Source organism: Onychostruthus taczanowskii, unplaced genomic scaffold (genome assembly GCF_017590055.1).
Source record: "Onychostruthus taczanowskii isolate IOZ18803 unplaced genomic scaffold, ASM1759005v1 scaffold26, whole genome shotgun sequence".
NCBI classification, from domain to species: Eukaryota; Metazoa; Chordata; class Aves; order Passeriformes; family Passeridae; genus Onychostruthus; species Onychostruthus taczanowskii.
Window position 1 is genome coordinate 4,730,049 of NW_024499906.1, and position 24,655 is coordinate 4,754,703.

The following is a 24,655-nucleotide window of genomic DNA, read 5'->3' on the forward strand; positions in this document are numbered from 1 at the left end:
ATTCTCAGGGATTAAGTCCACTAGAAAATAAAGTCTTCCCTTTCTTCTAACAGGTTTTAGCTTTTAATTATGTAAAGCCTTCATGAAGGGATGTCTATCTTTTTGTAAATTTAATTCACAAAATGTCCTAGTTATCTGCAGACATATTAATAACCCTTTGAACAATATATTAATGTAGCAGGCTGAAATGTGTTTTCAGAACAACAGTAAAACAAAATGCACCCATCCATATTTCTTGTACAGCTCATATGTAAATACATTATTGGTACTGTAAATATGGTGAAAAAAACAAAGGATCCAATGCATTGAACTCCTTCAGCTGTCAACAGGTTATAAAACCTGGTAGAACTGTGGACTGCAAAAATAGCCATTTCTGTTCCTCCAGGGAATTGCCTTTATCTACACATTGTCATTTCTTTAGTGAATTTGAGTAAATTTTTAATGACAATTTTACTTCTCATAAAACTGAAAAGACAACTCATGGGAACACAACAATATTATTTAGATATTGTCTTCAGAATAAAGCCTGCTGTAAAAATATTAACATAACTGTTGGAGTAGCAAATGATGAAGAAAGTCTCATATCTGGATTTGTGGGAGAAGAGCTGGAAGCAAGGGGCTTTTAAAGGTTTGATTATTTTAAATTCCTTTTTATAAAATGCCAGGTCTCAAAAAAAAAAAAGTTCTGTCAAACCCATCTCCTGAGGAACAAATAATCTTTGCCAGCTCCTGAACTTGCTTTAAAAGTTTCCAACCCTAGAGGTAAAGGCTCTGCAGACATAATTGTATCAGAAATGAGATTTAGAGATGGGGACCCTTTTCAGAAAGGAACACTGATGCAGTGAGCCTTAAGAGAAGGACATTTGAAAGCAGAGGGCCTGATTTCTCTGATTCAGTAGTGGTGTTTCACTGACAGCCTCCACTGATATGCGTAGTCTTCCTTTTTGTTCATGAAATGTAGTTGGAAGAATACAGTCCACGACAGTATCCCTTTCACTCAAGAACACTGAAAGTTTACTAAGTCACCTCCTGCACTCCCAGCCACATTTCTCAGCTGTTCAGCTTTATCTAGTCACAGTCTATGATGCAGAGAACATGGCTGTAGTGAAGTTTTAGCCTAAATATCATGGCACTCCCAGAAGATGCCTTCAATGCCATCATCAGCTCTTCTTACCTGCAATACATGTTCTGCGATTCTTTACAAAAATCATGTTTCAGATTAGGTGTGTGCCATTGCTTGGCCCCCAAACACAGAGTTGGATTGCATTTATTTTAAGATCCCTTCTCATATTGTTTCAAAATTAAACTACGTAAGTTGTCATCATGAAATGTCAAATTCAAAACTAAATTAATACTGACGTTGGTCCTAAAAAGAACAAATTCATTATTCTTACCTTGCTCCTCCTTTATTCCAAGTAGTCTGACTCCTGGATAAAAATAAAAAATGCATTAGTACAGTACAATGTACAATACAATCACACATTCATGCAAGGAATTATGGTTATCTAGTTGTGTGGCGCTTTCTTGATTATTTGAAGTAGTTTTGAAACTCCACTTAAAATAAAAAGCAAACCCTTCTCCAAGATTCCATTCCTAGCAAGAAACATCTTTGATTTGAACTCTAAATAAATAACAGGATGTATTGACTCAACAGATAAACATATCTTGCTTCTGCCGAGAAAACAAAAAAATCTAGAAGTATTTCAAATATCTTCAGATTCCTCAATCCTTAACTTCATACAGTTTGAAAGAGTGAGAAGTTTCTTCTGTTCCTGCCCAGACTGCCACTATTCTCATTCAGGATGAGATTCTCAAAGCAAAGGATGATTGAGCTCGAGATCAAGGCAGGGGAGACACATCTGCATATGATGTCTGACAGCCTTGCCAGAGCTAAATCATTAAACTGAGCTATAGCCTGCCTGGACCTCCTCATCTGAGGTCCCTTTATTGATGCTGATATTTCTGCTAAGTAGTTTCTCTATTTTTTTTCCAGGAAAGACAAGCATGTTACTTTCAGTAAAAAGAAAAAACCCAACAACCAAGAAAACAACCAGTTTTAGGAAACAAATTAATAACCTTTTCAACTCAGATTGCACATAGACTAACCAAGTTAAAGCTAAGTTAGCAAATCACATTATTCATTTAAACAAATGTAACCATTGTGGATTACATTCTGGAACCTTCTTATACAAATATTCTTTTCTCAATATTCCCATGTTAAGTAAAAGCCTTTTCTTTGTTCTGGGAAAGCAGCATTTTTAGTGCAACTTGATCCTTCTGAAAGTATATTAAAGAGGGATTGTTTACAAAAACCTGTGACATGCATGCTGGCCTTGTGACTTCAGGGACCTTTGAGCTGTGGCTCTTTTTGCTGTGCAACAGTAAACTTCATGACTTGTTCCCTCTTCAACTGGTCACAAACAGCATAAATCAAGCGCTGGTTGAGACTCCAAAGAAACTTTCCCATGGGTCATGCTGTAAGAACTAAACAAAGTGCAAACCCACAAACCATATTTATTCAAAATAGTTTCATCTGTAAATCATATTTCCTCAAAACAAATTTATCCAGCATCTTACTGAGTTCCTGTTCTGCACATGGGAAAGGAAGAGAATGGGGTTTCCTGTCCCACTACACCTGTGTATTCAGGGCATAGTTGCTTTGCACAGCAAATATCTAGCATTATGCATCCACTGAAAGAGCAGAGTCAGCGCTCGAGGGAGCATTTCTCATTCTTATGCATCACACTGGATATAATGAAGACATGAGACAGGAAGATGTAATATGTCCCCTTGCCTGCTGCATTCTGGGTTTGCTATGGCTCAGAGAGTTTCAGCAAGACAACGAGTATCACATTAAAGAAGAGGAGACCTATAAATGTCATATGTTCACAATGTGACCTATCTCCATTTACAGAATAAACATAAGGGTACTTGACAGTGCCACATTTTCATTCAAAAATTAACAGGGTCTCAGTTACAAGCTTGCCATGCATTAGCTTTTAGTCTCTGCAAATCCCTACGTACTTGGATATCGGCAAATCTCATTAGACCTTGAATAACAAAACACACAACTGTTTTAAAGTTATTCTTTTGTAACAACAGAAGTGTTTTACTGATAATTTGTGCCAAAACAGTGAACAAATACTGTCTCAGTTCTAAGTCCCGGCTGAGTAATGATTAAATTAGGAAGAAATTCTTTACTGTGAGGGTGGTGAAGCACTGGAGCAGGTTGCCCAGAGAAGCTGTGGATGCCCCATCCCTGGAAGTGCTGAAGGCCAAGTTGCCTGGAGCTTTGAGCAACCTGGTCTCATGGAAGGTGTCCCTGCCTGTAGCAGGCAGGTTGGAACTAGATGACCTTTAAGCTTCCTTCCAACCCAAACCATTCTGTGATTCCATTATAAGATCTTATTTATTGAACTTGTATATTGAAAGGACAACGGTAATTTTCTTATCCTCCTATCCTGAAAGGTTTATCCTTATGTCAAAGGCAGTGCAAAGAGCATTAAAACTTTCTTGATAGCATACAGCTATCAAGACTTGGGGCTTTCTCAAGGATGGAATAGCTCACAGATAGAAGTGGAACTTCATTTTGTTGTTTTCCCATTAAAAAAGGAAACTACATAGCCACCCAGAGAGTGCCCTGGCATTTATAATCCAAAAGGCAGGAAAAATTACAGTCATGAAGACCCTTCTTGATAGAACAGCTTATAAATATTCCTAATAAAACACAAAATGTCTGGAGGGGATTTGAATTAATGAAAACTCATTCCCTATTGCTTAGGGGACAATTGGACAATGTAACTGTTCTCCTGCCCTCTTCCCAGACATACACAATATATTCAGCCTCCCTGCCTTTTCTCCATGTTTGTTGTGATATCCATGTCCCTTTCTGAATCCCCTAGCCCCCTGGAAATCAGGGCAGAGCTGCAGCTGCTCTGGAGCTGTGCCCACGCTGATCCGCCAGAGGGCTGCAGTCAAACAATGCAGAGAATGCACCACCCCTCAGAGTGGGCACTGTTTTAGGCTGTCTCCTATGCTAGTCACTGCTTTTCACAAAACACACAGAAATTTAATTATCTCTGAGACTTATAATCCCTTTCAAATTTGGCTAAGATTGGCCAGCAGCTGGGAAATCTTATTACATGCAGACAGACAGCATGATCGTACAAACTTCATTTCTTTAGGAAACCAGGATAATAGAACTAACAATGAAAAACAGAGTAGGTACATCAACAATAGAGCACAACATTCAGTTTCTGTTAAGTGTGAGGTTGTTGTGACTGTGAAGAGTTCGAACAGGAAAAAAAATACAATAGGGAAAGAGAACAAATATTTCCCCTTTGGTGCCACTGCACGGATGGAATAGGCTCAAAAATTACCTTCAGGTCTTTACTTTGGGAAATTTTTTACCTTCTATTAGTCTTAGTATATATTCTGACCTGTTTCAGTCAGCTCCCTTGTAATGTAAAATGCCAGGCTGCAGACTACATGACTTGCAAGCCCTGCCTGGAGTTCAGCTCTTTTTTTTTAAATCCCAAAGGAAAGGAGAAGAATCTTGGTATAATCAAAGATACTAAGATTGCTGCCTCCAGCCTATCTTTTGAGAGATTATTTTTCTTTCTTGTACTTGTTACCAATACTAATTTTTTAATTCCTATCCATTATGACATATTCTTTCATATTTGAATCTTTTCCTTCTCTGTTTAGTCTTCAAATCTCATGTTATAACATAAAGGAAAAAATAGATCTAGCATTATCCAACAGAAGGCAGGCTCTTTGGGAGCCATTAAGTAAACAGCAGAGTAGGACATTTATCACTTCCATACATGGGGTTTTCTTGCATTTATGTTGATGCATTCTTTGAATTTATATATTCAAAAAACCCTTCACATAGTCATCTGTTGTTAATACAGTGCCTGGTCTGAGCACACTCATTTGGTGATACCAACACTTGCCCTGTGGAAGAGGGTCTGTGCATCTGGCTAAAGGCAAACGCCTGCCACCTCTGCAGACAATGGCAAGGTTTCCAGGGGTTAAGGCAGGTGCTCTGATGGAGATGCTCGAGTAAGATGTTGGACATATTGGCTGTGTCACACATTTTCCTTGGAGTTTATCAGGAAATGGTACACAAATGGGGGTAAAAGACACAAAGTGCCTTTATTGCCTTTGTTAACCAGGCACTCTCCAGCAGACTTTACCTTCTGCACTTTCACTGTGTATCAGGTGTCTGTGTCCCACCTGCAGTCTCTAATTCTGCTATCTGCAGACATGCTATCCTTCAGGAGGTGGCTCAGGCCTGCCATACACTGTGCTCTCTTACTCACACTCTTTAACTAGCCTGGACATCTGTAACTTGCCTTCCATCAGCCTCTGGACTGCCTGACGTGCTAGTGTTTCAGATCAGTAAGGCTGCTAATGTCTGCTCACAGATCTGATGGGAGGTTGAGCTGGCACATCCTGTCTCCCGTCACCAAGATCAAGAGCCAGCACTAAAGTTCCTGAGCCCAAGACTTGCCCAAAGCTTGTAGTGATGAAGACACCCTTTTTCCCACTTCCAGTACATGGACAATTCCAGTAGCAAGAATATCTGCATTTTAACCATGCCTTGTCTTTGGAGTTGCTTGAACCAAACCCTTCCTGGTATTCACTGGCTAACGTACACATCCTCACCAACTGATCCAATAAAAGCTTTTGTATTTTATCAACTAAACACCTTTCTCTACGCTGTCACACACACTAAATTCTCTTAGACTCTCATTATTTTGCTTCTTAGTCTTCCTAACTCTTCCATTCCTGTACTAGGGTCCTCTCATCAATAGAATTTCAGCCTAATGAAAAATTCCATGATGGGGAATACATATAATTACTTTTTTTTTACACTGAAAAGTGCAATTCTAAACAACAGTCACATAAAGGTCTCATTAGAACAGTTGAAAAAAATTAATGGATGTTTAATAGATTACAGTTAAGATATCTTTTCTTCAAAGAATCCCTACAAATACTGTTTTTAAATGAAATGTAGTTGAGCCTTCTTTGTCATAATTTTATATAGGTAAAAAATGAGCAGCTGTACCTGGAAAGATATAGGTAGATAGGTAGATAGGTAGATAGATAGATAGATAGATAGACAGATGGAGATGGGATTTTTTCCCTCCAACTTCAATACCATATTAAAATATTTACAGCACATCCAAGCATCTTTTGTTTAATGACTTTAAAAAAAAACTCCCTAATGATTTCACTATCCTTGTTCTGAACTTAAGGAAGTACCTTGGATGTGGCTCCTTGCAGTGAGTACCTCACACACAAGGCCACTGAGTTCTGTTGCAAGAGCAGCTGTTTCTCCCTCCTCCCATTTGAACAGCTTCTATTTTAGACAGAATTTCTTCCGGAAAGGTATTAAGGACAGCTAGCCAGGGCTGAAAGTTCTGTCCAGCAGGCTGAATACACACAGACACACAATAGTGTCTGGAGAAAAATTCAGTGTTTAAACAATCTCATTGCTTCTCCATTCTGTACCAAAAAAACTTACCAAGGTGCCATTATTGAGGTAGTCCATTATACCCAGGGTGGTAGATGTTATTAGGCTGTCCTTTGTTCTGGAGTCGGTCCAGGAAAGCATTATTTACCCTTAAAGTACAATAAAAAATTAATAATGATGGAAGGCAGCTGAGAAGTTCACAAACTATTGAAATTTAACATTCTGTGAGTGGCTTTCCCTTCCAATCTGTTCAGAGCCCATCTTCCTGTATTTTTCAAGTCTGTGGTGCATAACCGTGCATGGGCATGAGATCAGGTGGATTTAATTTTCAATTCACCAGATGCATCCTTATCCTGGGATCAGGCTGTTAGGATTAAAAGGCACACCTTGGCTACTGTGCAATAATGCACCAAAATTCTCCATAGAAAGATGACCTGTATACCACCACCCACCTTTTTAGGGAGCTTACATATTTTGACAAGTCACCTTAGGTATATTTCAGCCTTCAGTGCACAAGGAAATTTTCTGGAAGTACTGGTTTCCTAATAAAAAATGGAAGAACCCACTTAAGCTTATTACTAACAGAGACAATTTTCTCTTCCATCCAGCTGTGAAATTCTAGCATTTTTTTGCACTACTCTATCAATCTGGAAAGTATGGACAAATACACAGTTTTCCTCAATCTGTTTTAAATATTTTCACATTGGGATTGTTCAGCATGGAGAAGAGAAGCCTGTGGGGATGACATTACAGCAGCCCTTTTGGTATCTAAGTGGGCTACAAGAGAGATGGAGAGGGACTTTTTACAAGAGCATGTGATAAAGGGCAAGGGAGAATGGCTTTAGGCTGAAAGGGGGTAGATTTAGATTGGATACCAGGAAAAAATTCTTCACTATGAGGGTGCTGAGGCACTGGCACAAGTTGCCCAGAGAAGCTGTGGATGCCCCATCCCTGGCAGTGTTCCAGGCCAGGTTGGATGGGGCTTTGAGCAACCTGGTCTGGTTGAAGGTGTCCCTGTCCATGGCAAGGAGCTTGGAGCTTTAAGGTCCCTTCCAACCCAAATCATTCTATGATTCTCTGGAAAACTGTTTCTTTTTCCCTTTGATTACTGCTTAGGACTGACACACATGCTTAGACATGACTGCTGTTTTAATGTTTTACAATGGTGTTGGTAAGAATGAGATAAAAAGCAAAATACTGGGTTTTTTCTGTCTAGGCATATGAGATGGACTGAATCAAAAATCCTTCATTAACTTCAATGAGTAATTATTTCAATGTCTTTCCTAGAGAAAAAAAGAAATGAAAGCAGTCTGAAGAGTGGTTGTCTACAGAAGTAGGCAATTTTTTTACTATTTACATAATGATTGAAAAAAAATAAACAAATGTTGTTTTTATTTTTGAGCCTGAGCATTGTTTCTTTTTACCAGCAGAACACAAAGCTGAGAATAAAGCTGTGCTTCAGGATAATGAAAAGTCAGTTAAGTGACAGAAATGGAAGATGAGAAGTGTTGAGCACAGAGAGGTCACAGCAGTGGGGCACAGCCTGGGGCACAAGGAAATGCAGCTGCAGAGGGCCTTGCTGCACTGCAGGTTCCATCTGAATCAACACCAAGTCCCAGGTTTAGCTCTGCCTGCTAACCTCAGAGACAGTCACCCACAAGATGTGGCATGGACAAAATAGACCATTCTAAAATAAATAAAAATATAGATATAAAAATAAAAATATATAGATATCTAGGTTCATATACAGATACACATATCAAGTGTGTCCCAGCTGAAGCTACTGTACTAGTAGTCATCCATAAAACTATTAATAGTTTCTACCCTATGCTGTATCCTATGCTGATAGGATAAATAAAGTGAGAAAGGCACTCTGGGTCATACTGCATGCAGTGAGCAGTTGTAATCAGGGATATTAGGATCTCATTTGAAAGCAAAGCTAAACCAGAGCTGAGGTCAGGGATCCTCATTGCAATAGTCTTCTGAAGCATGAGTGCCTGAAATTTTGAGACCCTTTCCAGGTGAAAATTCAATTAGAGTGCATTCTGCATTTTTTGCATCCTACCTCCTCTGTTCATTTTTAAGTGCTCTTGTCCTGGTTTCCTCTTCCTGCTTTTGTTTAAATTCCAATAATTCAGCCTGGCAATGATAAAAGTGAAAAACAAACAAATAAACAAATAAACTAACTTAGTTTTAATTAACATACTTATGCTGCAAACCCTATTAATTCCACGTGATGTTAACCTCAGTTGAAGTAAGCTACTTCTCTCAGCAGCATCTTCCTTATGTGACAGCACTATGTTAAAAACTGAGCTGGTTTTTCTGTTCAGCATGTGGATAATTTTTTGTTTGTGCCTTAAAAAGTGGGAGTTACAGGATTCAGACATTTACAGTCCTACATTTAAGGGGGTATGCCAGACAGCAGTCTGCTTCCCCTTGTCCCAAAACACAGATTTGAATTTCCCAGTGGGTCAAAGTGGGACGAAAGCCAAAGTGAGGAGCAGCCACAGCTGTCATGCCCACAGAGCAAGAAGGAGACATGCCCTTCGCCTCCCGCCTCTACAGAGTGCAAGCAGAAGATGAGACCTGGGCTATGTGGTGTGGTGTGTCACCTCCAGCTCCCTGGGGCTCCCTTCAGGGTGAGGAGGGAAAATGGTGCTTGTTGAAAATGGTGTGGTGGGAACATATACCAGCCCCCCAGCATTGCAGCAGACTACCAGCCTTACGCAGTATTAAGGTCTATAAACAGTGCCAAAGGGAATTCTTTTCTGAGGAGAGTTTGGTCATGCAATTTTAGCCAAAACTGTGAAGGAAACACAGTTGGTATGACTCTGGTCTGTATGTGCGCTTGCTTGTCCAGCTCCTTCTGCCTGCAACCACCCAAGAAGTTGCAGATCTTTCTACAAAGGAGAGTTGGGCTTGCAGGGCAAGGGGGAAGACATAGGAACAGACCCATCTTTCATATTTTCCATAGCAACTGCACAGCAGCAGGAATAGAAACTAAAATAAAATTATGTGCTTAGATAAAAGCTTCAGTAACTGAATGGAACCACATGACTGGGGTTTTTTTAAAATCAATTTAAGTGGAACATTAAGTAAAAACTATGCAATAAATGTATGGAGAAAATCAATAACTGAGAATGTGTTGTGTATCAATATTTGTCTAGCTCTAAAAGAAGAAACAAGATTAAGAAATAAAAAAGCCAACCTCAATTTTCACTATTTTAAATAACTATTCAACCTGAAAATTAAAACTCAGTATCTGACTTGCCAATATGCCGACTCCTCTCTTGGAGTAATGTTCTGAAATATATTGTGTGTATATGATGCCGTGTTCAAAGTGTACTGAAAATTTCTAAATCAAGCAATACATACTAAAACCTGTTCTGAAGAAAAAAAGGGAACTGACAATACCTACACATTTTATAGCTACACTGTGCTAGGAGGTACACACAAGACAGAATTCACAATTACTTTAATAAATATTAGTTTGAAGTAGAAACGAGCCAACATATATCTGGGGGACAATTATTGGAGCCCTTAAAATCCATATTATTTACAGTAGGTTTGTAAGTAGTGCATTACTCTGCACAATAGGTAGCAGCAACTGTGAAGGCAAGGAGACCTTGGAACCACATAGCAAACAAGGGCAGCCTTAGAAGCAGCCAACACCTCCTTAGCAACCCATGGAAATTGCTAAAGAGTCTACAGCTTTACACAAGTACCTTAAACCAAACCCATGAATTAGGGACGTGCTAATTTACATCTGTAGTTATTTTCTCTTTGGAAGGATGCATGTACAGACTACAACAGGAACCAGCCTTCTACCCATCCAGGCTGGCTTTCAAAATTTTTTTCTCTGTATAGGTTCTGAGAATAATCCTGATGGGATAGCAATGAAGAGACTCTCTTTTGCCCCACCTTTTTTTTCCCAGAATTATAGTTATTAGAATACTATTCAATGAGGACACATCCCCAGCATGTAAAGAAAGATATCAGTGACAGGGAATGAGTAACTTCTCCAGTTCTAGAAGAAACTCAGTGTATGGAATTTGTTGTGCTAAAATTCTCCCACTGGGGACGTAGCTTAACATTAATTTTGATGTTAGCAACAGCAGAGGCACAGCAAGTGGCTCAGCATTTGCTCATGTATTTTCAAATTATTTGCTAGATTTTCAAGTGCTGCCCTCCCTGTACTTTCAGAGTCAAACCTGGAGTCAAGACAGGTAACTTTGCATAGTGCCATCACCTTTGGCAGATTAACTTTATGTGGATATTGTACCCAAATCTATACCAGAGGGACTACACATTTCAGGCAATGCATGATGCATATGCAGAATATGGAGTTCAAAGTTGCACTTATGGTATGCCTGCTTTTTAGACAATTCAAAACTTTTTAGTTAGGTAGTCAGCAAAGGCACAGAGAGGTATGCTATAACTAACAGGAAATCTGAGCATTCTTTGAAAAAGCAGGGCCCATGGCCCTCAATTCTCTAGAAAGAGACAATTCAGAGAGATCATCCTTAATTTCTCAGTAAGATGACTTCTGCCTGCAAGAGAGTGAACTGGTTTCCTTAGCCTATGAAATCGGTTGCCATGGTCAAAAAACCTTCTGCACAATTATTCAAGTGAAGAGGTGAAAAGGAGCTCATTTTCCAGATGAAACAGCCTTGAACTCGGAAGATAATTGTCCTGTGCCTGTTCAAATTTTACAGCTTGACTCATCTCTCTCACAATATTTGAAAACAGTGACTGAATCACTTCTGCTAAAGAGAAGCTCTGTGCGTAGGCTACAAGTAATCAGTGTATTTAATTGGTTTCACAGCATGCAAAAATGATACAATATGTAAACTGTTAATGTATAATTACCTTCCTCCGTTGTTCTTGCCTCATTTCCTCTAATCTTCTGTTTTCATCCTCTTGAAGAGCTTGCTTATAAGCATGGCTTCTTTTCTATTGTTCAGCAGAAAGTAAAAGTATATTAGTGTGGTGAGATCAGGGCCAAAATCCCAAACCTTATTCTCAAATTGTTATATGGGTAATTAACAAACCCAAATGGTTGAATGATTCCAGTTACTTAAGAAACAGATTAGTCTCAAGACTAGAATTTAAACAAGAAGTGGCCTAGAGTCTCTCAGTCATTTGGTTGAATGTCCACCTGTGCATCACACCCAGGTAGTCACAGCACGTGCTATTCTGCGTCCCAGTGACAACCATACAGATATCCTGAACAGTCAGAAAACACCGTCAGGATATATGATAACAAGATGGGATATTCTGGGAAGAAAAAAAAGTAATGAAAGTATTACCAAGATGAAAAAGCAGAATGGAGGCTTTGTATCAGAGGGGAACACAGGATTTTTTTAAGGAGGTAGGACAACAGGAGAAATCAAACATGCTATTATTTGTGAGGCATCAAGAAAATTGAAAATGTGAACTACACATCATGAATAATGTAATAACTGTGCAGTAGGTTTTCATTACAATAACTAGCCCTGATCTTTCACAAGTTTTAATTGTTTGCAAAAGGCCAACCAACAATTAGGGTCTCAGAGGATCCTTAGGATATTATACACTGGAACTTCTACTGTAAGGTCTTTGAGCAGGGACATAGGGTGGCACACTTAAAAATGAGCCAGTATCATTTAATACAAGAATTGTGCAGGTTTGACTTAAGTGAGGAATTTGTTACAGGTCTACAGACTATTTCCAAAATTTGATATATGCATGCAGAATGACACCATTAAAACAACAGGCACATAATTTGCTAAAAAGACTGAGTAGAGAAAGAAATTATTAATAGCTCAATTTTGAGCTAGGAGAAGTTGCTACATGTGTCCAGGGAGACTCATTCTGGGCCCGATATTATTCATTACTCTCTGTAATGGCTTGGAGAATTGTGTGGAAAATATGTTAATCAAGTTGGAAGACAATAAAAATCTACACAGGATTGGTCACACTTTGAAAGACAGGATTAAAATTAATTATGAGCTTGATTAAATAAGCAGGCCCAAAAAGTCATCAATGACAGAGTCACTCAAAATAAGTCAAATTTGTTCATGGACATGAAATAACATTTGGCAAGGATAGTTGAGCTAGGTATGCTAAATTAATACCACTATCCAAGAAATGATGTGAGGGGTAAAAACTTTGATCTGCATCACATTGTCCCAGACTGTTTTCAGAACAAGCTTTTCAAATTTAAAAAAATCACATACATGTATGTATATTCCCCCTTTTAGCATGCATGTTAGCCACATCCTAAGCTTATCACACTTCACTATTTCAAATACATTGTTTCTGAATATCTAATTACTCCAGACAAAGGACACATTCAAGGTAACATCCAAATTAGAGTCCTCATTTTCCTACTGGTTTAGCATTTTGGTTCCATGCCAAGTTTATTTAGATAAGAACTCACTGGTTACATCCTCTGGATTCCTGGCTCAGAAGCTGTGTCTATGCCTATAGACTGGCCCTCATCCATGCTAGTTGGGAAGACTTTTCTACCTGCATTGCTGCATTACAAACAAGTGATTATTTGATTCACAAAGCTACAGAAATGCAGCCACACAAAAGACAAGTATAATGTCAGCTAGTACTAAAGAACAGTACAGATAAATGATGTATTTTATCTGCTTGGATATGAGCAGAGTGAAAGATGAACTATGGGATGCAATTTGGCACAAGTTTTTGAGAAACCTGTCAAAACATGGAATGAGAAAGCCACACATAGGTAGGTGAAGCAGAAGGCCAAGGCTAAAAGTAGGACCTGCACAACTGAAATAGTTCAGTGCTCCTTCAGCAATTCACCCACATGTGTATGGATATGAAGAGAGCACACCAAAATGCTGAAATCCAAGTCAGTTATGGGGACATGAGCTCACTTGTCTTCACAGTTCAATGCTCACATAGTATGAAAGCTGCAGAGCTAGGGCTTCCTTACCAAAGAGCCAACTCCCCATTTTTTGACGTGTTTGGTGCTTCAAGAAGGAGGTAGAAGTGGTTTCAAGACATCTTTTCTCCCTTTCCATATCCCTTCATCTTGGTTGTTCACCCAGGACTACAAAATACAGTCTGAAAGCCGCTCTTCCACAAATGACCTTCTGTCCAGCAGTGCTGGGCAGAAATTGGCGCTTTCCAGCTATATAGCTGCCCACATTTGCTAAAATGTCTTTAGGGTTTTCAGAGATACAAGATATCCTGAAAAATTAAAGGGGAATGGGACCTATTTTCAATATCAACTTCTCTTTTCATGCAATGAAAACCAGGAAGAGATACTAGAGGCAAGACAGATGTGTTATATATCCTGTTGGCAGCAATTTCTACGAAGGGAGGATTTTTTTCCCATTTCTAAGTAACCCGAGGAAATTTGGAGGCAAATCTTCCCTTCCTGTTACCCAGCAGCTGGTGCTTGGGGCTATATACAACAGAGGGCAGCCCAGACCAGATACTTCCGTACTTGTGCTCAGTTGCTTCCAATGTCAATTTCTGTCTGCTTGGCTCCCTGTTCTCTGTCCTTCCCCAAGTACAAACCTCCCTACAGGAGAAATATTTCTCTTTCAGGGTTAATACTCCTCACTGAAACTTTCTACATTAGTAGGAAAGCTTGGTTAGACATGACGAGACTAATTGTATGTGAAAAAGCCTCTTAGAGTCAATAAGAATAATGAAATTGAAGCAATACTTTATCTATTTCCTAATTACACTGATACTTACCAGACTACTTTAAACTGGGACAAAGACCCCAAGCAGTGTCTTAGAATCACTTTTAGGATGCAATGAGAAACAAGCTTCTCTTTTGACTGGATTTTTAATGCAGAAAAGCATCTGCTGACCTTAATTTATTGAGATTTCATAAAAGCTTACCACCAGTGAATGGGGACAGGGCATACTTAAGATTTTCATCTAACCTTAGAATATAAATCTGGATCTCAGAAAGAGATCTTTCTCTTCCTGATAGAGAAAGTCCTCTACTATGTAGAATACCCTACCAGTGTGGAAGAGACAAGGTAGGCAGTCTCATTCACCCAGAAAGGCTCCTTGGTACTCACTGGGTTACGTCTCAGCAATTAAGCTCAATTAGGATATTCTAACATTACACTATTGACAGCACCTGGAAAGCTGATAGAAAATACAGCACACACTATGGTTTTGCTTACCCATGCTGTAGATTCTGGGCCAGGATTAGCAATCTGACAGGAATCACTCTTTGGCAACCCCACATCCAATCTGTTCAGCAATTCATTGGTTTTGCTATGAAGAAATTCAATCCAAATAGAATTGTTAGTGCTTCCATAAAAATAAACACAGCTTTTTATTCCACCCTTGGAATCTAGCCTAGACATTTTATCATGTGTCTGCTGAAAAACATCACAGGTAGAAAAAAATAGGTTATGGAAACAGACAAATGGGACAGAGGATACAGAACCCACACTGTGGATAAGACATTTGCTGGGATGATTTTTTAAGCAAACAATTATGGTCATTTGCATATTTGGTGTGTACAGTGGCTATGCTTTCCTCATTGTAAAGCTCCTATATAACAGACTCACATATCACTGGACTTCATGAGGATGCCAACTGCTTCACAGAATTTTTGCAAATCTTTCTACGAGATCTATAAATCTCAGCTAAGTACTTTAAAAGATTATTTTCAGAAATTTTCCTTCAGAGTTAATACAATGCAGCCTTACAACAGATTACTTTATCAAGCAGAAAGGCTTTCAAGCATTTTGTGACAAGAAAAAAATGCTTGTCTTTAGTTAATGCACAACATTTTCATTTCTTATTCTGGCAAGGGCAATTTTCTTTTTCCAGCTGCATGCCTAACGAACCCAGAATTTCAAAGTAGCATCACTTTGCTCACAGTTTCGACCAAGTACAATTAAACTAGGTCACAAATAAAAACAAAGGATGGGAGTTCATGTGCTGTGGTGAGGAACCAGTTTCTTAACCTGCACTCCCAGGCACGTATATTGAAGTCTTTCCTCACTCAAAGGAACAGAGTTAGAGTAAAGAGGCAATTTTATTTCTGTGTACAGCTTTGGAAAACATGAAAGCACTGAAGTGAGAGCAGAAAAAGTGCTTCAAGATATATTGAACGCAAAGATTTACTCTTCTCACAGGGCAGCCAGCTAGCTCTGTGTAGGGGAAGATGCCACTACCAAAGACTTAAACTTTAAGAAAAAGCATTGGCTGCTGAAGATTGATTTTGATTAACAGCTGAAACAGACTACCAAGTGTGTTTTATATTTCACTCCATGATCTAAAACTGTGAGTAAGCACTTTATTGGTAAAATGTCCTGCTGGTCAGTGTGGAGTGATATATTGAGAAGTTGGGAAAAGGAACAAGAAACCACAAGCTCTTCTCTGCTACTCTACACAATACAAAACCATGTTACCACTTCAGGTACAAAGCACTTGCTCAAATTCTGGCAAGTCAGGCTTTTAGAGTCACCATTCCCAGTTCACTTCCTTTCCTCCATTACCTGGGTGGTTAACAAACCTCAGACAGTGCACAATAAAGAAAGAACCAGATGAAACACTGTTTTCCCTGATCTACACAGTACTTATACATAAAGGCTGAACAAATTAATAGTCTTCTTATACAAGTGTTAAGCACCCAAATTTTTTCCACAAAAGACGAGTTATTAAGTGATAAGTTTGCACAGAATAATTTTGGGAATGCAAAGATTTAAATTGCAGATTTTGTGTCTCTCTACCTATGCTTAAACTGGTCAAATAACAATTTATTTCTACACTGGGAAGACTGAGTACTCCTACAGAAAATCTGGAGTATATTTGAGAAGGTTGAAGCTCTGTGAAAAAATATGTGGTAACTTGGTGCTATACCTAGTTGCTCTAATTCCTTATCAATGGCAAGAGAATTAAATGGAGTATGTGGAACTTCTCATTATTTGCCTAAAAATGTGGTGGAGGCCATTGAATTTCACAGATCAGCACACTGATAGGTGAAAAGCTTACTCAGTTTTAGTATCAGAAAAGATGATTACAAGAATGGAAGCAAATAAAGTTCCTCAACAAGACTGTGCATTGCCTTTGAATAGAGAAACACCTGACTTCACCAAATTAAGTAATACATTAATGAAGTGCTCCTATCACAAGAAAGGGACTCAGATTTCTGAGTAAGGCCTTATATATGTTAATGTGTTGTGTGTAATCTCTGTGGAAACCTAGCAATGCACCTAGGGTTGCCAGACAGTATCTGAATGGTGTTTTTCATAAAACTAAACCTGCAGTCATAACAAAGCAGAGCATAGCTTAAACCAGGCTGCATGAAAAGAGAGAATTTGGGGAGATGACTGTTTAATTAATGTTCTGGAAAGGAAAGTAGTATCTCCAGAAGGAAACCAGTGTATCAGTACACAGTCAGACAGCTGGAGCAACATCTCATTCACTTGCTAAAACTTCAAGGGCTAATCAAAAATGCTAAAATGTGTTCCTCTAAACTTAGTAACATTAAGGAAAGAAGAGCATGAGATGAAGAAATTTACTTGAATACAGAAGATTCCTGATATCCTTCAAACACAGCTAGGCAAAAGGAGATACAGGATTTGGACTAACCAAGAAAGCACCCTCCTAATAGGCTGCTAGCCTGAGTTCTGACTACCACTAAGCATCAGTCTGAAAAGAAGAGAACCACTGATACTCTGGTTAAGCTGGAGTGATCTTATGAGGGACTTTTGTCTTGGTAGCCCCATCTCCCATCACAACATTGGGGAAAATCCTTTGCTGTGCTAACTAAAACAGCTTCCTCCCATACTGGTGTGCTTAATAGCACCAAGCACTACTCTTAGCATGGCAACTCAGCATCTATAGTGAGGTAACTATTCCTGGACTAGTTTTGACCTGTCCCAAACAGCACTTTTACAAATAACTCTGGGCTTCTGTCCAGGAATGAATATCAACTGCAGCTTCCAACAGGCATTTTAGATGCTACCACACCATTTTGGGAAGTAAAAAAATTTTCTAGAGATGGAAGCGTGCACTCTCAGGCCTGTTGGCCTCAGAATGACAGTGACTGACAGCGTTAAATTTATCAGTACAGATGCAGATGTGGGGGAGTGAAGCACAATACTAGATTTGGGGTCTGAATAACTCTTAAGAGCTGTCAGGGGAAAATACTAACTCTGCTGCCCAGATCATTGAGTAATGTGCTAGAAGGGGCTGGTACATGACAGTGGAAATCAGTCCATGGTGCAGATGCTCTCTGTGAGTCCTTGGATATACGGCTTTACATTCCACAGCTACTCTTCAGGCAGAAGAAGAGTTTAAAAAAAAAAAAAAAAAAGCTGCTACGCAAAACCATTTATTTGAAGTTCAACAAGTACGTGTAAAGTGCAGAACCATGAATTTACTAGGTGTTCCACTGAGAATGGTGTAATTCAGGCAGCCTGCACTCACAAGCTACTTGTGAGCCCACATGCATTTCTTGCTGTTTGGGACTAAATGCTGCCCACATTCCCACTGGGGTGAGATGTGGGGATGGTTATAAAAGCCAGAGTGGGCCAAAGTTCCTCTGGCCTGTGTAGGAGTTCACATGATCCAACAGGATCACCAGCCCTGACAGCTGAGAAGCAGAGAGCTCCACAGCTGACTCCAGAATGCAACTGCAGAAGACCTAAAGACCCACACTGATGTTGTTGCAAGATCCAAGGTCTAAATTCCTGTGCAGAGTGAGGTCTTCAGTTTTGTGTGTCAATTGGTTTTTACTACTGTCACATCTACAAGGATAATACATGTCTTGAAAAGGATTCATCCTTAGGGACATGAATGAGAATATGGACTCAGGACCCAGCATTTTCCTCCATGCAGGAGTCACACAGCACGACTTGCTAAGCTTTTCATTTGAGACTGTATTCATCTCAGAACAAAGACAGAGAGAAAATAATTTTTCTGCCTACACATAAAGTTCTCAGCTTTTTAGTCTGTTTTACAGACTAACATTAAAAATGCATTAATTAAAAGTCTTCTTGTAATCTTCATTAGTTCTCCCCAATGGAACCAGTGGCAGTTAATTCTTTTGCTTTAATTGATGGATATTGAAATGCCAGTATACCAAAAAATATACTGGCTTTTATGCCAGTATATTTGGGAAAAAATAAAAAAAAATGCAGCACAATAATTTTGTATGTATCATAAATCTATTTATTTCTCTTAACAATTTGTAAAATATAATGGCCAATTCTTACTACTACTGAAAACAACACAGCTCATGAACTTCTTGTTTTCTCAAGCTGCAGGACCTCCACCATTAAAATTCTGCTCTAATGAACATCCACAAGTATGCTAAGAGTAATTCAAAAATAGTAATATAAAAATCAAAATAAAGAACCCCAAAGCAGGTAAATCATCATAGTCATTGCAAAGAGTAGACAAAGTGAGTAGCCACTAAGACCACAGAAGAAGCATTTAGTGCTGAATGACTTTGACTCATCAGCTTCCAAATTAATTGCCTGTAAGCAATGCTGAACTGACTTTTCACCATTTTCTTCCAATTAATCTAGAAAACTAAGAAGCATGCATTCTGCATATATAATGTTAGTTTCACACATCTACCCAGAAGTTTCATGATAAGTCTTAAAAACAGGAGGACTCACCCTCTCAGGAAAAAAAAAAAAAAAAAAACCAAAACATTGCAACAACAAAAACTCAACCCCAAATTTAATTCAAAACATTTTTTGCAGCACCAGCAATTGTATCTACAACTTCTTCTCACTCCAACATACTTAATTGGCTAAGCATAACAACTTCTTCAAATTTTGCAGAAATTAAGATCAGTTGCATAACCCTGCAAAGGCCTACCCAGAAGAAATGCTGTCCTTCATTTCAGTAAGGTTCATGGTGGGTGTGATTTCACTGATGCCCTTGTTCCTTCCTCAGTCAGGGCTCTGCCTTGTGCATTGCCATGTGCATCTTGGTCAGGCATTTGCTGTGACCCACAAGGTAGGCTGGCTGGTCTAACAAAATCAAATGTTAAAACAGAAGAAGATCTCCAACACTTTCTTGGTTGGAAGATGGAGAAAGAGACTCCAAAGGGAGGTATAGTTGGGACTTTCGCTACTGAAAATAATTTGGTAAAGTAGGAATGAAGCTGGGGGGCTAATAATACTGTTAGTGAAAATACTCCCACCAAAGATTTTTGCTAGTATGCAGTTACACATGCTTCCTCTCACATCCTCTCCTCTTTGCAGAGATGTACCACAGCCAGTTTACTCAGCCTAAATACAAGCAACTGCCCTGTTTCCCACAGCTGGACCATGACAAGGGACAAGGTAGTAAAAACATCTCTGATTGTCAGCAACAAACATGCCTTCGACTCCACAGGGATCATGGTTCTCCTGTACCTCAGTTCTTACCCTGAGCTGAGGACAGAGTCCACTTTTTGGGTAAGAATAATAAACAAACATCAGCCATGTCCAAAATTGCCAGTGTGAACTAATGTTAATTTCTGGAGTGTGTGTAGGTGGGGGGACTCACCTTTTGTCAGAGGCTATATGGTAAAAAAGTACATGAAATTGTTAACATATCAAATTCATGTATGATGTTTATGGCTCTTCTGCAATGTCCTTTACTATGAAGAAAGACAGTTCTCTAGATATTTAGTCCCCTGTTTTCCAACATAAATCCTCTCAGTAGCCATGCTTAATACAGTATTCACAGACTTCACTGGCAGTAATGCAAGATCATAGTACAGATGACTTGGACAAACCTAATGATAGTTATCAAACACTGCTATCTTTGGCTAGGAGGATTTCTTGTCTGCAAGCTCTTGAGCATCTGTTCCTGAGTTTGAGGATAAGAACAAAAAATGTGGCACTAGTTCATCTTAGGTATAAGGCTTCAAGAAAATATAAAAATAGGTTGTTTAAAGAAAAATAAAAAGCAACTTTCTCAGCAGAATTATTTCCATCATTTTCTACCCACACTCAAAACTAATCTATCCTCTCAACCCACCTGCTTTTTTTTGTTTCCCTGACTGGATGAAATAACACAGCTTGGCTATTCGTTCCTCCCACAAAGTCATCCAGTATTCCTGGATGTTATTTTAGATGTAAGCTTCATTTATTATCTGAAGTAATAAGCATAAATCCAGTTTTAAGGAAAATGCAGTTTCGTATAAGTCTATTGCATTCCATTCTGGGTGCTCCATCTGCATGTGCAATCTGCTTCTATATTTTCAGCCAGCTTGCATGGGCAGATTAATGCGCACAATTAGAAAGCAACCTCACAGGCGTTCAATAAACTGCTTTCATTATTACACTCAAGAGAGCCCCTTTGGATGTCTATAAAAGCCTAGTTTTCTGCCTGTTAGCTAAATAATTGACAATGCTTAAAATAATCAGGAGCAAATGAACAAAACGAAGACAATTGTGGCAAAAAGAAGCAAACAAAGGATTCTCAAGGCTGCAAATGCTTTTTGTGCGAGCCCTCTTTCATTCTCTTTAGCAACCTGTATTAAAAGTCTGGTCAGGTTTACACTCGCACTTCTGTGGGGAAAATTTGTTGCCAGCCTGCTGTTTGAACCACACATCATAGGGGACTGAAAACTGGCAAGGACACTAGCATTTATCCTGTAAAAATTGATAAATAAATAAAAATTCTGTTTTGATTCAGGTTTTATTCTCCTGCATTTTATGACTTTTGAGAAAGCTGCTTTGGCAGCCAAGTGTATATCAGCTTGGTTTGGTGAACCTCCTGCATTGTGTTTGGAATATGCACTCAGAGACACTCTGGCAAATTCTGTTTCCAGCTCCAAATTCTGAGCAGAATATATTGAGTACGCACATGTACCCGAGTGCAGCTGTGCCAGGAATTTTTACAGGAATACAACCTTCACAAAAACAGAGGCATGAATATGTAGCAAAGGGAAAGATGAAGTGACACAACAGTCATCATGTACTATTAGAAAGCAACCCTATTTTTTAGACTGCGTTTTCCATTACATAAATAGGTATATGGCTATTAGAAAAACAGTGAACCCCATCCAACACTACAATTTCTGGAAAGTTTGAATAAAAATATAATAAAAGCATCTAACTAGAGATCTGGGCCAAAACAGCATGGTAAGACACCCTACAGTTCAGACACAGATCCACACAGCCTGCACAGCAAGCCTCTGAAACAGCCAGTCATTACATATCAATCCTCATTACTGTTTAAATGAAAAATGTGATGTACTAACTAAAGAGGGAATATCCTGAAAAGTTCTGTTCCTTGTGTCCTTTTGGAAAGATGTGCACCTCACTTCTTCCCTTGCATGGATTAGCAATTGCAAAGTACGAGCCTCCATTACCTTCTAATGCACTCAGACAGAAACACAATCAAGCCAATAATGCAAAATGCATCCAGGATACCCTCACTCAGAAGGAAGGAGTCCATTTCATGTGTAAGTAGTTTCTGGTAAAAAGTCGACACATACTCCCCATTTTCTAAATCTGGAATCTGCAGGGACAGAACCACAGCAACAGTGTCACCAACAAATCTCTCATGTGCTTCTCTTCTGTTAGCACAACCTACAGTAATCATGCTATGCAGCAACTTCTCCACCCCAAAGTCTGCTCCTGTGTGCTCTTAAGACTTTTAATGCACAGCTATTTCAGGAGACACCTTGTGAGTTTTTTTCTGTTTTAGTGACTGGACAAAGTCTGAGTCCACTGGGGTCAGAGGAGGGGTTGATCCCAAAATTGTGGGGCTTGCAGAGACTTTTTCATGGCAGTCTGCATGCCTGTCTAGACTATACTCTCACAAGACACAAATACATATTCAAGCAACTGTGGTAACAGATACAGCTGACTTTCAAGGACCTGTTGCACACAAAGAAGCTATCAAGAGCTGGGAAATAACTATATTCTGTAGACAGCACACAAGGTTACAGGCAATCTTTCTTTTTAGCACGCACTTCATATTAGAGCCTTTGAAAGGGGATTTCAGTGGGAAGTTCTTGTTTTTAATAGTGACAGGAATTTAATCAGAAAAACGGAATTCTGGGCAGCATCATATTTTATTGTCAGAGCATGTTAATGACATGAGAATCTTAAGTGCCTTTCCTTATCAAATAGAAGCGGCACTTCATGCAGGAGAGGTACTGATTGGGTTGTACCCCTTGGAGGCTGATACAGCTGGAGGTGGTGATCAATTTTAAAAGGTTTCCCAGTTAATGAGACTGCTGGTAGGCATTGATCTCCTCAGGAAAATTGTGATGTTGCAGCTACAGATCTTACAGAGGACAGACTAACAAGGGAGCTTATCTTTTGAAATGGCTCTATAGGCCACGACTTTGCAGAGGTCACTGCTTTATATGCAACACATGACCTTCCTTCCCTCCATTCCCAGCAAGAAGAGGAGATCAAAATATCCTAGCAGAGACAGTGAGGAAAGGGGCACAACCTCATATTTGTTCTCTTTGCCTCTAGATGTAGGGCCTTAGAGGAGGGAAGTAATGAGTCACTCATTTTTGCATGGCAGGCAAAAGCACATCTCTAAATACCAAGCACTTCTAAGTGAATGTGTCACTAATAACCAGCAGTACTTCAATGGAGTAACTTCACAAAATCTGAAATGTCACACAGCTTCTCATTACTCTTGGATGCTGTGCTGCTTAATGCCAATGTCTCTGAGCAATGCATCCTCAACACCTTCCAGTGGTGCACCCTCCTCTTCCTGTGCTCACCAGAGAATTCCTTCAGGCCAGGGAAGGCACTAGTGTCACTCTGTCTGCTGAGGAATACATTCTGCACAGCTAGCTCAGTGTCCAGCTGCAGGATGACCCCTGGGGGGCTGGAGCCCGAGTCCCAGGCAAAGGGCCATGAACTGCCAAGCCTTTGCATAACAAAGGGCCTGGGGACCTGTCACTTGGCATGGGGAATAGACAGTGGGAAAAATGACAGGAACTGACAACCCCCAGACTTCCCTGTGCTTAGACTGCATGGGGATAAAAGCCCAGGAGTTCCTTTGTTCCGGGAGCCTCCTGGGAAGAACCAGCTCAAGATGCTATTTTATTATTTAGTTATTGCACCATGATTAAATTATTTCAAGTATCTGGACATCTGAGAGTCTGCAGTGGGAAACCTGGGAACTGAGAGGGAACCCTAGTTTGAACATAGTGTGATGGTGTGAGTGTGGGGAGTGTGGCTGCAAAGGGGCCTCAGTCCCAGCTCAGGTGGAGTGACTGATGGAATGGCTCCTGGATGGTCTGACAGGGAAGTTTCCTTATTGTTAAGGAAGTTTCCTTAGTGTTAAGTCACTGCAGCATGCGAGGGCTTTGCTTTACCAAAATTGCATTCACTGGAGGTGGTTTTCAGCTCACTTCCTCCAGGTGAAGATCCACAGGGCCCACCTGGTGTATGTTCAATACATAGTACACACAAATAATGTTCTGATAGTTAAACTTAAGCAATGGAGCTTGAGACACTGTAGTGATGAGTCCATCTTCACTTTCAGGTGCGTCAGAGATGACACTGGCTGAATGCTTAATCAGTGGGCAGAGTGGCTGCCAGGAAGCTGCCAAGAAGGCAGCTAGAGCACCTGCACCACCTGGGGACTACCTGGCTGCCCACACAGAATCATTTGTGTTGGAAAAGACCTCTACGATCATCAAGTCCAGCCATTAACACAGCACTGCCAAGTCCACAACTCAACCATTTCCTGAAGCAACCATTCCCTAAGTACATGTTTTTAAATACCACCATGAATTGTGACTCAACCACTTCCCTGGGCTGCATGTTCCGATGCTTGGCCACGCTTTTGGTGAAGGAATTTTTCAGTTGTGGCAGTTTCCTGTTTTCCTATGTTTCAGAGGGTTTTGGCCTGCTTTTGCAACACCAATTTTACTTGTAATGGAAAAAAGCATTCAACAGCAGAATTCATTTCACCCTAAGCAAAAAAAAGGTACAGGCAGGGAAGGGGAAGGAAGGGAAGAGATATGTGTCATTCACAACTGAATATGCCTTAAGATAAGAAATCAGATTAAATGGGAAGACAAGAACCCTGACAATCCCCTGAGGAAAAGCAAGACCCATAACTGAGGACCTTGCACTGCAAAGATCTGATGTGTCTGCTGTTGATTTAGGCTCAAAGAGAATCAAAGTGTTTAGTTTGTCAGAAACAGGCAGAGATCGAAAGTTGTGCAGTCGTCAGAATTCCTGAGGA

At 39.7% G+C, this 24,655-nt stretch overlaps 1 protein-coding gene across 5 annotated transcripts in view; it reads right to left on the minus strand.

Annotated features, from left to right (window-relative positions):
- The window catches only part of EPSTI1 (epithelial stromal interaction 1), a 56,884-nt gene that overhangs the window by 8,077 nt on the left and 24,152 nt on the right, over positions 1 to 24,655 (minus strand). For all 5 annotated transcript variants that reach the window (XR_005952873.1, XM_041407324.1, XM_041407325.1 and 2 more), the window contains 5 exons: positions 14,644 to 14,737; positions 11,351 to 11,434; positions 8,547 to 8,620; positions 6,533 to 6,630; positions 1,395 to 1,427 (listed from right to left, as the gene is read on the minus strand). Coding sequence is in view for 4 of the 5 variants with exons in the window: in XM_041407324.1 (XP_041263258.1) it covers positions 6,543 to 6,630; positions 8,547 to 8,620; positions 11,351 to 11,434; positions 14,644 to 14,737 (340 nt within the window). In the remaining variant the exon portion in view is untranslated. The remainder of the gene's footprint in view (positions 1 to 1,394; positions 1,428 to 6,532; positions 6,631 to 8,546; positions 8,621 to 11,350; positions 11,435 to 14,643; positions 14,738 to 24,655) is intronic.